At 46.9% G+C, this 14,446-nt stretch overlaps 1 protein-coding gene across 13 annotated transcripts in view; it reads right to left on the bottom strand.

Annotated features, from left to right (window-relative positions):
- Nucleotides 1–1,211: 1,211 nt before the first annotated feature.
- GLYR1 (glyoxylate reductase 1 homolog) overlaps nt 1,212–14,446 on the bottom strand; it is a 35,322-nt gene continuing 22,087 nt past the window's right edge. For 4 of the 13 annotated variants that reach the window (XM_072982373.2, XM_072982378.2, XM_072982380.2 and 1 more), the window contains 9 exons: nt 14,243–14,293; nt 14,065–14,138; nt 11,096–11,195; nt 9,465–9,575; nt 6,726–6,827; nt 6,345–6,507; nt 5,511–5,690; nt 4,840–4,964; nt 1,212–4,169 (listed from right to left, as the gene is read on the bottom strand). In XM_072982373.2, coding sequence (XP_072838474.2) covers nt 4,095–4,169; nt 4,840–4,964; nt 5,511–5,690; nt 6,345–6,507; nt 6,726–6,827; nt 9,465–9,575; nt 11,096–11,195; nt 14,065–14,138; nt 14,243–14,293 — 981 coding nt within the window. In that variant the 3' untranslated portion in view covers nt 1,212–4,094. The remainder of the gene's footprint in view (nt 4,170–4,839; nt 4,965–5,510; nt 5,691–6,344; nt 6,508–6,725; nt 6,828–9,464; nt 9,576–11,095; nt 11,196–14,064; nt 14,139–14,242; nt 14,294–14,446) is intronic. The other 9 variants (XM_072982376.2, XM_078381485.1, XM_072982381.2 and 6 more) reach the window with 5 other exon arrangements.

Here is a 14,446-nt window from a genome sequence, read left to right as displayed (position 1 = left end):
AGTTTAAAAACTTTCGAAGATGAGCTATCTTGAGTGAGAAAACAATTGTGCACGTTTAAAAAAAAATGTTTTAAGGATTGGAAGTTACTGGGAATGGCGTGGGCCTTCATGAAATATTTCTTAAAATGCACGTCTCTTTAAGTTTCCAAAGGATACTTTGGAACTACCTGATCTTTACTGCCCTGTTTTTATTTTCCTGTCTTTTTTTTTCTTCATTTGAGTTTTAATCTTCCCATCCTGAACGATATTGTTGTTGTTTAGATTGTTTTCCTGCTATTTTATTGTAGACGTCTAAATGGGCAGGATAGAAACTGAATAAACAAACAAACAAACCCCTAACCTCAACCGCGGAGTTTTCCAGCAATTCCTTCCTTGCTGGGTGCGAGATTAAATGCCCCCCCCCCCCGGAGTCTGTGTTTTCTTTTTATAAGCACTTGCCTCATCTTTCTCCAAAGAAACATGAAAAGTCTACCATGACTCCACCACCATCCGCGTGTTTTCACAGCCAAATTATTCAGTAAGAGTCGATAACAGAGAAGGGGGAAGCTGATGAAGCGCCTCCAGATGTTGTGATACCAACTGCATCAACCCACCCATCCATCCACGTCTACTAGGTCAGCATCGGAGGGGAGTTCGTTGTCCTTTGCAAACCCTATTCTACCATGTTCCCCCTAAAATAAGTCAGGGTCTTATATTAATTTTTGCTCCCCCCCAAAAAAATACATTAGGGCTTATTTTCAGGGGATGTTCTATTTTACAGTCCAGTCATCATCATCTGGCTGCTGCACAAGGGGGGAGAGCGGGGTTTCACTTCACTGGGACTTATTTTTGGGGCAGGGCTCATATTGTGAGCATCCTTAAAAATCCTACTAGGGCTTATTTTCGGGTAAACAGGTACTGTAGCAGCTTTTCCCACTGGGTATTCTCTCTTTTTAATTAGTAGATATATTTTGCATGATACCTGATGCTGTCACTTACCTTAACTTCCCTGCTACTTAAAATATCTCCCCCATCCCCTCCAAGCTGTTGACCAAGATAACATCACCTTTAAAAAAGGGGGTTCCCGTTTCAGCAGGGATGGTCTCTGTATGATTTCTCTTTCTACCGCTGTATGGATCATACTGAGAACAGGAGGAAGGATGTACAAGGACTGCCCATTTAATGCCCAAACAAATGGCCGTGGGATATTTTAGAAAGGGACGAGTAACATCGTGTTACCAAGAAAGGTTTTATTTCCTTTTGCCAGTAGTTTTGTTAATTGCACAAGGAAAAAAAATTCATTTCTTCTGTTTTTTTTTTCCGTTTAATCATCACCACACATCCTATTCTGAATAACAAACGTTAATTAAAAACAAGGCAAAAATAAAAATTAAAAAAAAAATTCACAACCTTAATTACCTACAGATCAGTCATCAAATGGGAGGGAATTAAAAGGAAACTGCTTATTTTCTTACAAGCTTTCCACAAGTGTCACATTTTCTCTTTAAAAAGAAGGAACCAAAAAAAAAAAGAGAGCAATGGCTGAAACAGAAATCCCCATTAAAAAGGAACTTTACAGTATTGTCAACAATATTAAGACAACAATGACTAAGCCAGTTTCATCATCATCTCTTGTAACCCTATCCTTCCCCCTTCCCGACCACCAACGACTGGAATTTGAAAAGAACCATATAAGGATTTTGAATGACAACAGGCTCCTGAATCTGAGGGACTGCACAGCGTGGAACAGTTAAGTCTTGGGTACTCTTTAAGAAAAGTGCACCTCTGATTCATGAAAGCTCTTGCCCTAAGAAAATTCTTAAGGCACCACACACTCCTCCTTAAATGGCATCCAAGGCAGTTCAGGAACTGCCTCATCTTAGCGCAAAGTCTTCCTTGGTGTCCCAGTCCCTGGAAAGTCCTATAGGAAGGACTGCAATATTTTGCAGATCTTCGTACACCTTGTCGAAAAAAAACCCACCGGAGAGGCTATGCGTGGAAGACGTTCCAGGTCTCTCTTACTCTCCCCCTTCAGACTGGCTGTTTTGTGTGTGGTTTTGTTCTGTTTTGAGTTGAAGGCAGAAAAAAAAACAAAATGATCTGGGTTCTACTGTTTCTTTCCAAACATTTTACAACTTCTATGGACAGTTCACACAGGTCAGGAAACCCTTTATCTTTCTCTAATCGGCTGCATAGGTTCTCAAGATCTTTAGCAAAACCCCTTGGGGTTTCTAAAGAAGAGCGCCCTTCCAGAAACACCAGCGATTGCATCAAAACCCATCTGGGGGCACAGATCCATATATTCGCAACCATGCGTTAGTTTTTAGAAACAAGGTCATCCGTTGGGAGCGTAGCCCGGAGCCCGGCAGAAGCAGCAGGCCTCATCCACGTGATATGATTATTATAAAACTGAAGTTGACAGGGAGAGTCCACATATACTGGGACTCCGACATTTGGAGAGGCAGCTACACCTGTAAATGACAGGGGTGTAGCAAAGGGGTGCCACCCATCCACCCCACATAGGCTTTCTCGAATGAGCACGGAACTCTTTTCAACAGCTAATACTGATTGGGATTTTTAAAAAGAAAATATAGGAGACTCAAAAAAATTGCCTTGTCATCTCGTAAAGGGCGCAGTTCTTTCTGTCCGTGTGGCGCCGCCTTCCCTCAACCCTTACATTCCATTTTGAAAGTCAAAAGGGCTGCCAGAGAGAATTAAAAATGGTACAGGAGACACATATGGTCTGGTTAGGAAAGTCATGTTGTCTTTTTGAACTCAAAAACGACACACCCACACACACCCACTCACGGACAGGCAGTTGATTCATGGGGATTATCTACATTTGGGGGGGGGGATGCCATAAGACTGGCCGGCTGTGGGGGCACCAAAAAGTATTTCCCACTCAACTGGCAAGGTATTTCCAAAGTCTGGGGAACCTGGACACTCTGCTCTTGGGGGAGAGTTTGTCACTCCATCAACTGATTACAACATATTAAGTTCATAGTCTGGTGGCGCTGACATTTGACTGCTCACAAAAGTAGAGTTTGCAAATCAGCGGTCAGGCGTTTACTGTGAAACACGCCCCCTTCTCTGTCCTCCACCCTTACGGAAAGGAGAACCTGAAATCAAGATTTTCGGGAATCACAAGAGGCCCACGCTTGTCTTGCCCTACCGCTATCCGCCGGCCCCAAAACAACCCAAATAACCTTAGCAAACTGTAACAGCCATGAGACAGCAGGTGTGAATGGGCACACTGCCTGAGTTAAAAATCAAGGGACACATGAAGAGTTCTCTCTTCAAATATCTCAAATGGTCTTACAGCAATGCCCAGTATGGGTTAGCTTTTCTGGGAATGCAGACTCTCTGAATCCATCATCACGCCTGTGCTGGGGTTCCCTAAAAAGCTATCTCCATAGAAGGCGTAGACAGAGACAGCCCGTTTGTTTGGTTTTTTAAAAGAAATAATTCCACTGAGTCCTTGGGGGGGGAGGGGATATTCCAATCATCCACAATAATTTTTAGCTTTCCTCCATTTTTTTTTTAAAAAGGCCAGGTTCTTATCCCAATCAAGGTTCACAGGTTAAGCGGGACATTGTCCATCTTTCAACTGTCCTTCACGCACAAGGGAGGCCAACATATACATTACCCACAGCAAATAAGTGAAACAGCAGTTAGAAACAATCATAACGATAACAATAATAATAATAATAATAATGATAAACTTCGGGACACTCATACAAATGAGAACTAGAACGCCAAGCAGTGGATATTTTTGGCAAGAGTCGCCTGCCGCCAATTCCATTCTGGGACTCTCGGTGGATGGTCCAGATCCGTTGTCAGTAGGCCAGTGATCCATCCCTCCTCCTCCTCTCTACTCTTGCTGCTGCCAGAACAAGAAGGCTTGCTTTAGCAACCACCCTCGTGGCTGCAGCAACTGCCCGTGTAGCAGATCTCAAAAGAGTTTTTGTATTAAAAAACAAAACGAAACCAAGAGAAAGGGGTGCAAGGTGGAAGAGAAAGACAGACAGACAGAGATGGACTGGTCCAGAGTTAAAACCCAGTATTCATCATCATCATTAATAATCATAGGATTAACAAGAAGGGGGGGGGTCAGCCTAGTGGATGTAGGCCCTGTACACAGCAGACATGTCATTGTCAGATTGGTCCAACGCTTTCGCTCGTTTGTAGACCTGAGGGAGAGACACAGCGAGAAAAAGGTCACTCACCGGCTGCTGGACAGGAACACTCACAACAATGTCTATAAACCTTTCCTTCCACAAAAGCCCTGTCCAGGCCAATAGCAAGTCCTCACCATGGCCACCAGTTGCCCGTGTGTGTGTGTGAGCTTGCAGAAGATGGGGGGGGGGGGAACTGCACCCTCTGTCTTGTATTCCCTAGCAACTGATCCATAGAGGCTTCCTACCTCTGATACTGGAAGAAGCACGTGGCCATTCCGACCTTCCAAGAGCAGAGACCTCCTTCGACAGCCTGAGCCTCCGTGTCTTTATCCAGTCCCCTCTTTTAAAGCTATTCAGGTTGCCAGTGATTGCTACATCTAGTAGCAGTGAATTCCACCAGTTAACAATGCCATGGGGTGCAGGTTATGACTTGCAACAGCTTTTGACTACAGCCTGTTCCTATCTAAGTCCCCACCCAGTCCCAGCAACCCTATGTTGCTTTTGGTCCGGAGAACTAAACTAACTCGGATTTTGCCACTTGCTTTGAAGCTTATCCAAAAGTCAGTTGCTTTCCATATCATGTCATAAGACTCACGCCACGTTCTAATTAATCCCTGCTCATCGGACCCTTGTGGAACTCCCAGCTACCCCATAAGCAGAAATAAGCCCACGCAGGACTTGCCTCATTGGCTGCAGCTGCCATCGGAGTTGGGTGGTTAACAGAATCGCCTAGTGCAATGGCTAATCTGAGATCCTTCTGGATATATTTCAGGTAGAAGTCTGGTTTAAAGTTTCCTTGCAGGATGTCTTGGGGAGGGGGGGGAGAAGAGAGAGGAAAAAATAAACTTCAGCTATGTTTGGACCTTCTCTTCCCTTACAGATTTAAACCACTACTGACTCCACATGCAAACCTTCAAAGCCACTTTTATATTATCTTGAGGGAAACCAATGGCTCGTCCAGCACAAGAGTGCATGTCTGAAGTGACCCTGACTCTCTAGACCTGAGGTTGTCAACCCCTGGGTCTGCGACCTGAGACAGACCGGGCAGTACGGACAGACCTCCAGCCGCCACCCCCCTGCATGCATTCCCCTCCCCACAGCTACTTTGTGTGTGCTAGCACCAGTGTAAGCGCTCCCCCACCCCTTCACACATGTGCCCGAGAGTGTGCGCCCGCCTGCCGGTGCCGCAGCAAATTCACCTGACTCTGCCGAGGAAAAGGCAAGTTGCTGAGGTCTGGCAGCAAAGCCCTTAAAACCACTCTAAACTACTCTGCAGTTTCCTCCCCACCACACTGACTCAGAGACTGACTCGGTCTCTGCATCAGCGAAGAAAAAAAGGCAAGAGAACTTTACTTTGGCACTTCTGGTCCAGGAAGATGCTGGCAAGCTGTCCCTGATTGAGGATGTCCAGAAGGGTCTGCTGGGACTGGCCCGTCACTTGAGCCAGAGTCAGTCCTTCTGCGATGGTGGCCATGAAGCTTCCTTGGACCATGTTCACAATCAGCATCATTTTGGCAGCATTGCCCACCTCACCTGCGGGTGTGTTAGAGAAAGAGAGAGACACGCACAAGACAATCAGATGTAAAAAGGGGAAATACAGACCTACACCCAAGACCACCGGTTACTAAGCCCTTGTGACAAGCCGTTTTGCTTAGTTTGTAGTCAAGACTGCATGTGCTCCACAAAGCAGCAAGCCGCATGATGTCTGCTAGATAGTAGGGTTCTGGCTGGGTTTTATTTTTCTTTATGTTTATTGTTTTTCATTTCATTTTGGTATACCTGTTTTTATTTATTTTGTAGCCACCGAGAACAATGGCTTGCCACTGGATGGGCAGGATAGGATAGAGTTCAGCAAGTAAGTAAGTAAGTAAGTAAGTAAGTAAGTAAGTAAATAAATAAATAAATAAATAAATAAATAAATAAGCCATCTACTCCCTTCATTTCCCACATGGGTTTCAAATAAAGAATCAAGGCTGAGGCTATACCTCTAAACTGGGAAGCATTAAAACCAAAAGAGGCCAAGTGCATACACAATTTTCTGTTCTCTTGCCTAAGTTATGTAGAGAGCCCCTTCTCGTGAGCAGGCAATTGCTATCCATTCCTATAAATGTGGGCTTAGGCGTAACTATTTTTGCTGGCAGCGACATTCATCATGACTCTGCCGAGTACTGAATAAGCTCCTGTTACCCAGGAAGAAAGAGGTCTTTCCCATCGCTTGGAAGCAGCTGCTGCAGTCCTCATACAAGCCCCTGTCTCCAGCAGCTAAGATCACCAGCATCCCATCGTTAGAGAGCTGTTGGTTCCCTGAGACGGGTGCTTCCAGGAAGCGGCCACCTCTAGACACGATCACCTGAAAGAAGCAAGAGGGAAGAGGTCTCAATCATGTGTACATCGCGCTTCTGTCAGCTAAGAATGCAACACTGTGCAGTCACCTTGAAGGGGGAAAGGTATTCATTTCATTGCCTTTGTTAAATAAGATTCAGAAATTGAAGAGGAAAAAAAAAATGAAAAAGAAGCGACCCGGATAAAATGGGGAAGGAAAACACAGACCGGGTCTGCTGAGGTTACCTGGGCCAATTCTGTGACAGTGTCTGCATCAACAGTGGACATGTCCACGTAGCATTTTCCTGGGCGTATACCCTGGAGCACTCCACTAGGACCGAGCACCAGCTGTGGGAACAGAAGAGCGGGAAAGCAATAGGGTGTCTGCAAAGCAACCCCGATTCTCCCACGGCCAAAGGGGATGCGACTAACCTCCTCTGGTCAACCTCTCTGAAACACCCCATATTGAGGTGGCTTCTAAATTAATTGCTTCATACAAATGCAGCTCCTTGATCAAACGCAGAGATGGGCAATGTCCATAGGTGACTCATGGGAGACTTGGTTCTCCCACAAATCCACCAGGGTCTGTGCTTTTCCCTGCGGGGGGGGGGGATGCCACCACTTGGCTTTGTGCTTCAGTCAGATCACACAGGGTGGGGGTGGGGGGGTCCTGCCTGGAAGTCTAATGAAACAAAGGCTCCCTGCAAGTTAACAGCTTTGCTGCTACTGGCAAGCTGCTGAAATACAAGCACAGAGGCCGTGGCAAGGGCCGCAAAAGACAGAAGACGTGCATAAAACCTGTTGCTTTGGCCATCCCTAAATTACTGGATAGCTTTAAGAGTGTCTCATGTAATCCAGAAAGGTGAGGGCTTGAAATTCCCTACAGGGTGCAAAGGCTACTCCAACTGGGGAAACCACAGAAGGCTATCCAGGGATCAAGGCCAGGCTCTTGCAGTTCCCTTTGAATCCTCAGTCAAGAAAGCTAGAGGGGCTACTGCGCTCTCTGCAAAGTGACAAAATGAACACCTCCCATGATTAGCTCCCATAGCCTTTGCTGTTCCCCAGGGAGATCATAAGCCGTATTTGCTCTCTGCATCAACACGATTAGCACTCTGACTAGTAAGTAAACAGTTATGCCAAAAGATCAGGTTAATTGTCTGCGAGGAATCCTATAACAACTTATGGGAAAGGCTTCTTACCAGAGACCTGCTCCTGGTCAAGACAGACAGCATTAGGCTAAGACGACAAACCGCCTGCCCTGCAGGGACAAGGTCCTCAAAGGTCCTCTGGGGAGGGAGTCTTACCACCTTCTGTGCTAATCAGGTTCACATCAACGCCACAGCCAAACGGCATGAAACTCAACCACTCACTCATTTTCCCATGAATCAGTCACCTAGTATAATGGATTGTGCTTTTCCTGAGTGGTGAGTCTGGCCATGAGCTAGGCAGGATAGGAAAAACTTAAAAAACAAAAACATGTGGCTGTATCCAGGCCACTACCCGCCAACTCTCTTGAGATATTCCCAAACATCACAAGCTACCAGACAATGGCAGCTGTATGAGCTACAGAATTCTTGTCGTGACAAAGAGGCGACAACTAGATGTTCTGTTTTCAGACAAGGGGATTCAAACACGGGCTGCTTCTTCGGCCCTGGCCCTGATCTGACTGTCCGTTACCTCCTCCCATTCTTCCTCTGAAGGCTGTGACTGAAAGCACATTTCATGGCTCTGGATTACTAGGTGAGAGAGAATAGGATGATTCTATGCTGTGGATTTCAGCACCGGCAGAGACCTGGACAAGATGCCCTGAGGGTTCCTTGAAACTCCCCTCTCCTAAGGATCTATACTGCACTCTCTAGCTCCATCTAACCCTCTCTCTAAGAGGGCTATACCAGGCGTTTCACAATCAAGTGCTGAAAAGGGGATTAATCAGATGGCTGTAACACTCTGAAACATTCTCTGAAAGAGAATTAATTGCTCAAAGGATGGGTGGGTGTCCCTCATTCACGATTGCATTTGCCCTTTGCTGTTCCAAGAAGCACAGAAGAGAAGAGGACTCCACTACCATACCTGAAAGTTTCTCTTCACTAGCTTCTATCGTGGCATAAAGTCCTGAAATATTTTGTAAACCACGGTTCTAAAGATTTTCCTTCCCTTGCCTCTCATCCAAAGGAAACGGGGGGGGGGGGGGGGCTAGCATCCCCTTGCTGCTTATAGCATGTTTATGTTACAGGAGCGCCAAGGTATCCGGAAGAGATTTGCATAGTCTCTGGTTCCCTCTAAGGGGCCCATTCTAGTAATACACCTTGCAAACACATATTTTGGGTCTTTTTAATGTAATCTTTTCAGGCAGCAGATAAGCGAAACCACTAGTAATGATCCCATGGACAGGGCAGTCCTACTTTATCTTCCTCCGCTTTGTTTTTGTTAATTTTTTTTACTAGAAAAAAACTGTAAGCAAATACAAAATTAGAAAAAGGGAATGTGAAAAGAAAAGTAACTGATTCGTATCTGTAACTTTAAAGTGTCTATTAGACAAATAATATCAGCATTATATAATATGAGCAAAACAAATTAATAAGTGTGCCCCCAAACCTTACAAATACTCTTTAACAGTAGTTCTCAACCTGGAGTCCCCCCCAGATGTTCTCAGACTACAACTCCCAGAAATCCTAGCCAGTACAGTTATTGGTGAAAAGACTTCTGGGAGTTGTAGTTGAAGAACACCTGGAGACCCCAAGTTGGGGACCCAATGGTCTAGCAATATTTTCAGGACAGCCTTGTAAGGAAACATCCATTACTCTTTAAGTGTGGAATAGAATTTCTGCCTTTTCACCGCATACGACTTCAAAGAGGGCCACCGGGGGCCCTTGGAGGAAACCCTTCATCCGCAATCCGTTTTGCTGGAGCAAAACCGTCTGGAACAGAGCAAGCCAAGTTGCATGGGGTGGGGGTGGGGAGGCAAGAAAAAGAGTTAATCCTTACATCCTTGGCAGCCTTTGGATCAGAGACACAGGCGAAAGTGATGTCGCAGGTTGAGACCACTTCAGCGGGGGTTCTTCCCAGCCGTGCCCCCTCCTGGATGAACAAATCACACTGCAAAAGTCACAGACCCCCATGTAAGAAAGGGACAGTCAGAACATAGCTCTAACCCGGAGCCCTCAGTACCCAAAGATCAACAACTCGAGAGAAGACGGCCGCCTGGGATGCAGTAAAGTTGTGTCCACACATGAACAAAGGCAAATAGCATCAGGTAATTCTGGAGGGACAGTTCTGCAACATGGCCTGTAGGGTTCGTATTCAGAGATGCTCTATTGGGCTGGAATGGAGATACCTTCCTTTCCACTTCCTATACAGATGGGTGTCCTTCCATTTGGAGCAGAGGCTTCCACAGCATCGGATCAAGCCCACAGGCCCCCTGATAGGAGGTGACTTTGGTTTTTAAGTAGTCAAGGAAAGCAGTTGCTTCCAAAATCCAGCCAGCTCTCTGAAGAGAGAATCACCGCTCTCCCAATGTTGTGGGGAAAAACAACACGCTACTTTTTTAGAGGTTAGTCGTAGATGGGAGCTTGAAACTGTTATTAGTCCTGTCATCCCCTTATGGATAGGAGAACACCAGGACCAAGCGCCTGCTGTCACAGACTCGCTGAACAGCAGGGCCAACACAAAGCTGGGAAAACACAGGTAGACTATAAAGCTATTCTCCATGAACTTAGCAATGTAATAAGGACAACTCTCTGGAAATGCCATCATGGTGTTCCTTATCAAGAAAGTGGCAGCTGCTACTGCTGCTATGCCAGGAGATTCAGAGTGTCCATTCCTACCCTTTCCTTGCCCTCTTATTAAAACCTTCTCTCCTCCCAGAGCAAACCACAACTAGCTTCTTTCAAGGAGAGACGCCGAACCTTCCTTCCCACTAGACCCGTGGAAATCTACGGGCTGCCCATTTCTTTACAAAACCTTGGCACTAAAGTGATGAGGAGAAAGCTGTTCCAGCGATCTGAAGGGAGAACGGCTGCCATCAGGCATAAAAATAGAACGTATTTGGAAGAAGAAGAAGATGAAGTGGAGAGAAGGCAAAGGTTGCCATAGCTACGGTGATCTGGTTCGAGGATCTAAGCTGGCACTCCCAAAGAAGCAACCGAGCTAAGACCTCCACGATTCAAGACAGTTCTTGCGAATGTTGGGAAAGTGACGCTTTGAGCCACTGCCTTTTCTCGTCCCAAAGTCCCTCATCCCGTCAAAACCACAGCCCAGGCTTCACTTCAGCAACATGGAAGGATATCAAAAGTTTGTCTAAGCCAGAGACAACGATGTGAAAGCTTCTCTCTTTTTGAGATATGTGGGGCGGGGCCTACAATGTTCAGAATTCCTCTGTTGGCATGACTATGCTAGTGAGAGAATTCGGGAAGCTATAATCCCAAAAAGCAATGGTTCGCATTTACGGTCAGGGAGGGGCAGAAGGCTGATTGAGATCAACCCCCCCCAAAGCTATCAATCTGCATTTGACTCCCATTCATAGACCCCTGTGGTTCTGGTTTTAAAAAAAAAACCCTCCCAAAACAGGGGCGACCCACAGATCAGCCTTGCCTTATCCTTCCAGAGAACAAACTCACCTTTTCTGCAGTCCGGTTCCAGACTGTGACAGTGTGACCCATTTTTAGCAAGTTGGACACGATGCCGCTCCCCATCAGGCCGAGGCCAAGGAACCCTATCCTAGGTAGGAGAGGTGGTGATTAGCGCGAGAAAACTCTCAAAGGAGCACGTGTGACGCCGGATGGATGGTTTTCCTTTAGGACAGAGTCCCTCAAGCACTCCAGAGAGTAAGCTGAACGGATACACAAGAGCCGCCTGAGACGGCTACACGGTATTGTCAACTCAACATGAGCAGCAACGGTTCCCTTGGGCTTCAAGGAAGGTGCTTTCCTAGCCCCACCTGGAAAGTCCTGCTCTTCCCTGTCTACTAACCAGGGCTAACCCTACTCGGCTTCCGAGGTCAGGTGAGATGGGGCGTGTTAATGGCGGCTGAGACAAAAGCCACATGGGAGCAGTATGGTGTGTTGTCCATTTGAAAATGGAGGCTTTACTGATAAAGGCTCAATGCCCCTGGGCAGGGAGGGGGGATGCACATTTCAAGTCCAAAGAGATTATCACATTTGCTCAAAGCACTGCTTGCTAACATGTAATCGGACACCAGCAGGCCCTTCTTTCTGCTCCAAAAGATAAAACGGCCCTCCTCTTGGAACAACAGTTACAAGGAACCACCCCTCCAGGACGCCAACGTTAAAGAGAAACATGCAGGCAAAGCAGTCATGGGTGAGACCCAAGATATTTTCATACAAAGAGATTAGTGTAGCCTTGAGTTTGCATGTGAAAGATCAGAGTTCAGAACCAGCTGAAGCATGAGGAGACCCATGCAGCAAATCCCTCTTTCTGATCTTTTGCCTCGGGAGGCGGAAATGGGTCTTCTGACATTCTGACTACTGCTGAGCGCAACAGGGAAGACTCCACATGCTTCTGTCACTGGTTCTAATTTGCGCCACTGATCCGAGATAAAGAAATGAAGTGACGGCACTGCAGAAATTCTGCATCTATACCCTAAGAATGCATCGCACATATCAGCCGAGACTCAAGTACTTGTGGGTGAAAATAATGTCCGTTCCCCAAACCCCCCCCCAATTTTGCAGCCATAACATTTCTTCCCAGCCCACATGTTGGAATTCGAATCTCAATTCCACAAGGCTGTGTATGGCTTCTGCAACCAGCCTCAGAGGCATTAGCTGGCTCAATTTAACAAAAGCAAGGACAGTTGTGGTGCATAAAACAAATTTTCAGATCCATTCTGAGGTTTGTATGTTTACAGGCCAACCCCAAAAAGCATAGAACAAACACAACATTTCAAAAAACACCCTCTCTTCATCAGGCCAGATTTTAAATGTAAGCAGCAAGAGAAGGGAAGAGAAAAAAAAGAAGGCTAGGTTGGGTCTTATGTCTTTGGGTTCCACAAATGTTTCAGAGCGTCATGGAGGAGGGCAGGCTGCCGAAGGAAGACATGGATCTCACCAGGTGCTACCCTGGCCTTAAGCTTTCACCTGGGATAAAGTGAACTAGGTGTTCAAATGCATGGTGTCCATCACAGCCCAGCTGTGGGTATACAATTCCACTCGAGAGAACAGCTGGCATCCTGTAATGCAACTCACAGGCTAAAAAACCCAAACCAGTCCTGTGTTTGTAAGTTCATCTCTGTCAAGGAAACCAGCCTTTTTACATTCCTGTTCAGTAACCATGCTTAGGGAGAGGAAAAGCCACAGCAACCTACTCCAAGGAAATGATGTATTGAAAAGATCCTGCACGGACGGATCAATGCAGGAGTGATAGGAGACTCCGAGATACCAGACGGAGCAGAGGCAAAATTGGGTGGGAGTTTCTCAAAAAAAAAAAAAAAAAAGGTTCTTAACCAAGAAAAACCCACAACACATTTTAGCTTCCTGCCATTCGGCTCGCAGCGAAAGGGTGGGAACGAAAAGGCAACGGAGGGACAGGCTTGCGCCCGGGACGTATCCCGGTTGCATTTGGCAGCTTCGAAGCTGCCCGGGAGAGAAAGGTTTACCTGAAAGCCTTCATGGTTACTTTCGTTTCCCTTCAGCTAGCCTGAAAAACTGACCTCCTGGGATGACGGCCGCCACAAGCAGGCCAGAGCCCGTGCTGCATTGGTGCAAGAGGGAAACGGCTTCCGAGGGCGAGACAGGAAGTGCAACGGTGGCTCCTGTCACTCTAGGAAGTGGGGGGAGGGGTGCACAGGAAGTGTTCGGAGACACATGGGCCACAGAAGGCTCTTCCTGGAGGGTGCACCCGTCCCACCGCTTCCCTTCCTGCGGGTGGCTTTGGAGTTAATTCGTGGTGAAAGAGACTCTCCATCCTGCGACTCGCTTTGGACAGCAAGGCCATTTGGGTGGGGAGATCTTCGCTCACAAACAGAAGGGGCAACACTGAGCAGATTCCTGGGGCAAAACCCAGGTGGTGACAAAAGGTTTCATTTTCCAAAAGGGATGCCGCAGGCCGGGGCAAACTCCCCTCCTTCGAACGCCCAGGAAGCCTCTTTCTGTTTTCATGGACCTTCGCTGGGCCCCCTTGTTTTTTTCCGAAGGCCGCAAGGGGTTATGCTCGATTTTATGTGGCCGGTCGGCCTGGGAGGTGGACTAGGCTGAGAGATTGGATCAAAACAGAAAAACGGGTGCGGCCACTTAAGCATCAGTCGCTCTGGTCCAAAATGTGATCCAGAAGAACGAATGCCAGAGCTGCTCAAACAGAACCCAACTCCGCACACACACCCCACATGGAGCAAGGTTATCCATCTGGGTCCCCGTCACTGGCTGCCTCTTGAGTTAAAGAACACAGAAGTCACCTCGTGAGATTACAAATCCCACAATCCTTTGCCAGCAGAGCACGGACAACTCCCCCTGGGGATTCTGACAGTGACAGTCCCCGAAAAAAAATCCTTCCAAGTTGTGTTCCCAGAGTATCGAAAAGGCGGCCAGAGAGCAAAAAGCCAGAGAGAGAAAGATTATTCGAAAGAGGCTCTTACTTCTTGTCTGTAGGAGTGATGCTGCCATTAATAGCTGTGCTGTCTGCGGCCTGGATGGAGGTGGAACCGGTTTCCTAGGGGAAGGAGAAAAGCCACGAGAGATCGTTTTACTTTGGAAAAAAACAGGCGGTGTCTCTGAGACATCAACAAAGGCAAGGGAAAGCAAAGACGGCTGTACCTCTTCACACACCTTCAGCTTCTTTGTGATGGCCTGATAGCAAACGGTCGGCTGCATGGAGAAGGAAAGAGAAAACGTCTGTTTTTTAATACAAACAGGAAGCTTGTTTGCTGCTCTACTAGGGTAAATAGAGGCATCTATCGGCACAGAGAGGTGGGTCGCTAGGAGCAGGCCACAGACCTTCTGTGTCAAGCTGGGGAAAAA

This window comes from Pogona vitticeps, chromosome 13, assembly GCF_051106095.1.
Source record: "Pogona vitticeps strain Pit_001003342236 chromosome 13, PviZW2.1, whole genome shotgun sequence".
Taxonomy (NCBI): Eukaryota; Metazoa; Chordata; class Lepidosauria; order Squamata; family Agamidae; genus Pogona; species Pogona vitticeps.
Note: the sequence above shows the minus strand (reverse complement) of the source record. Positions and strands in the feature narration are given on the sequence as shown.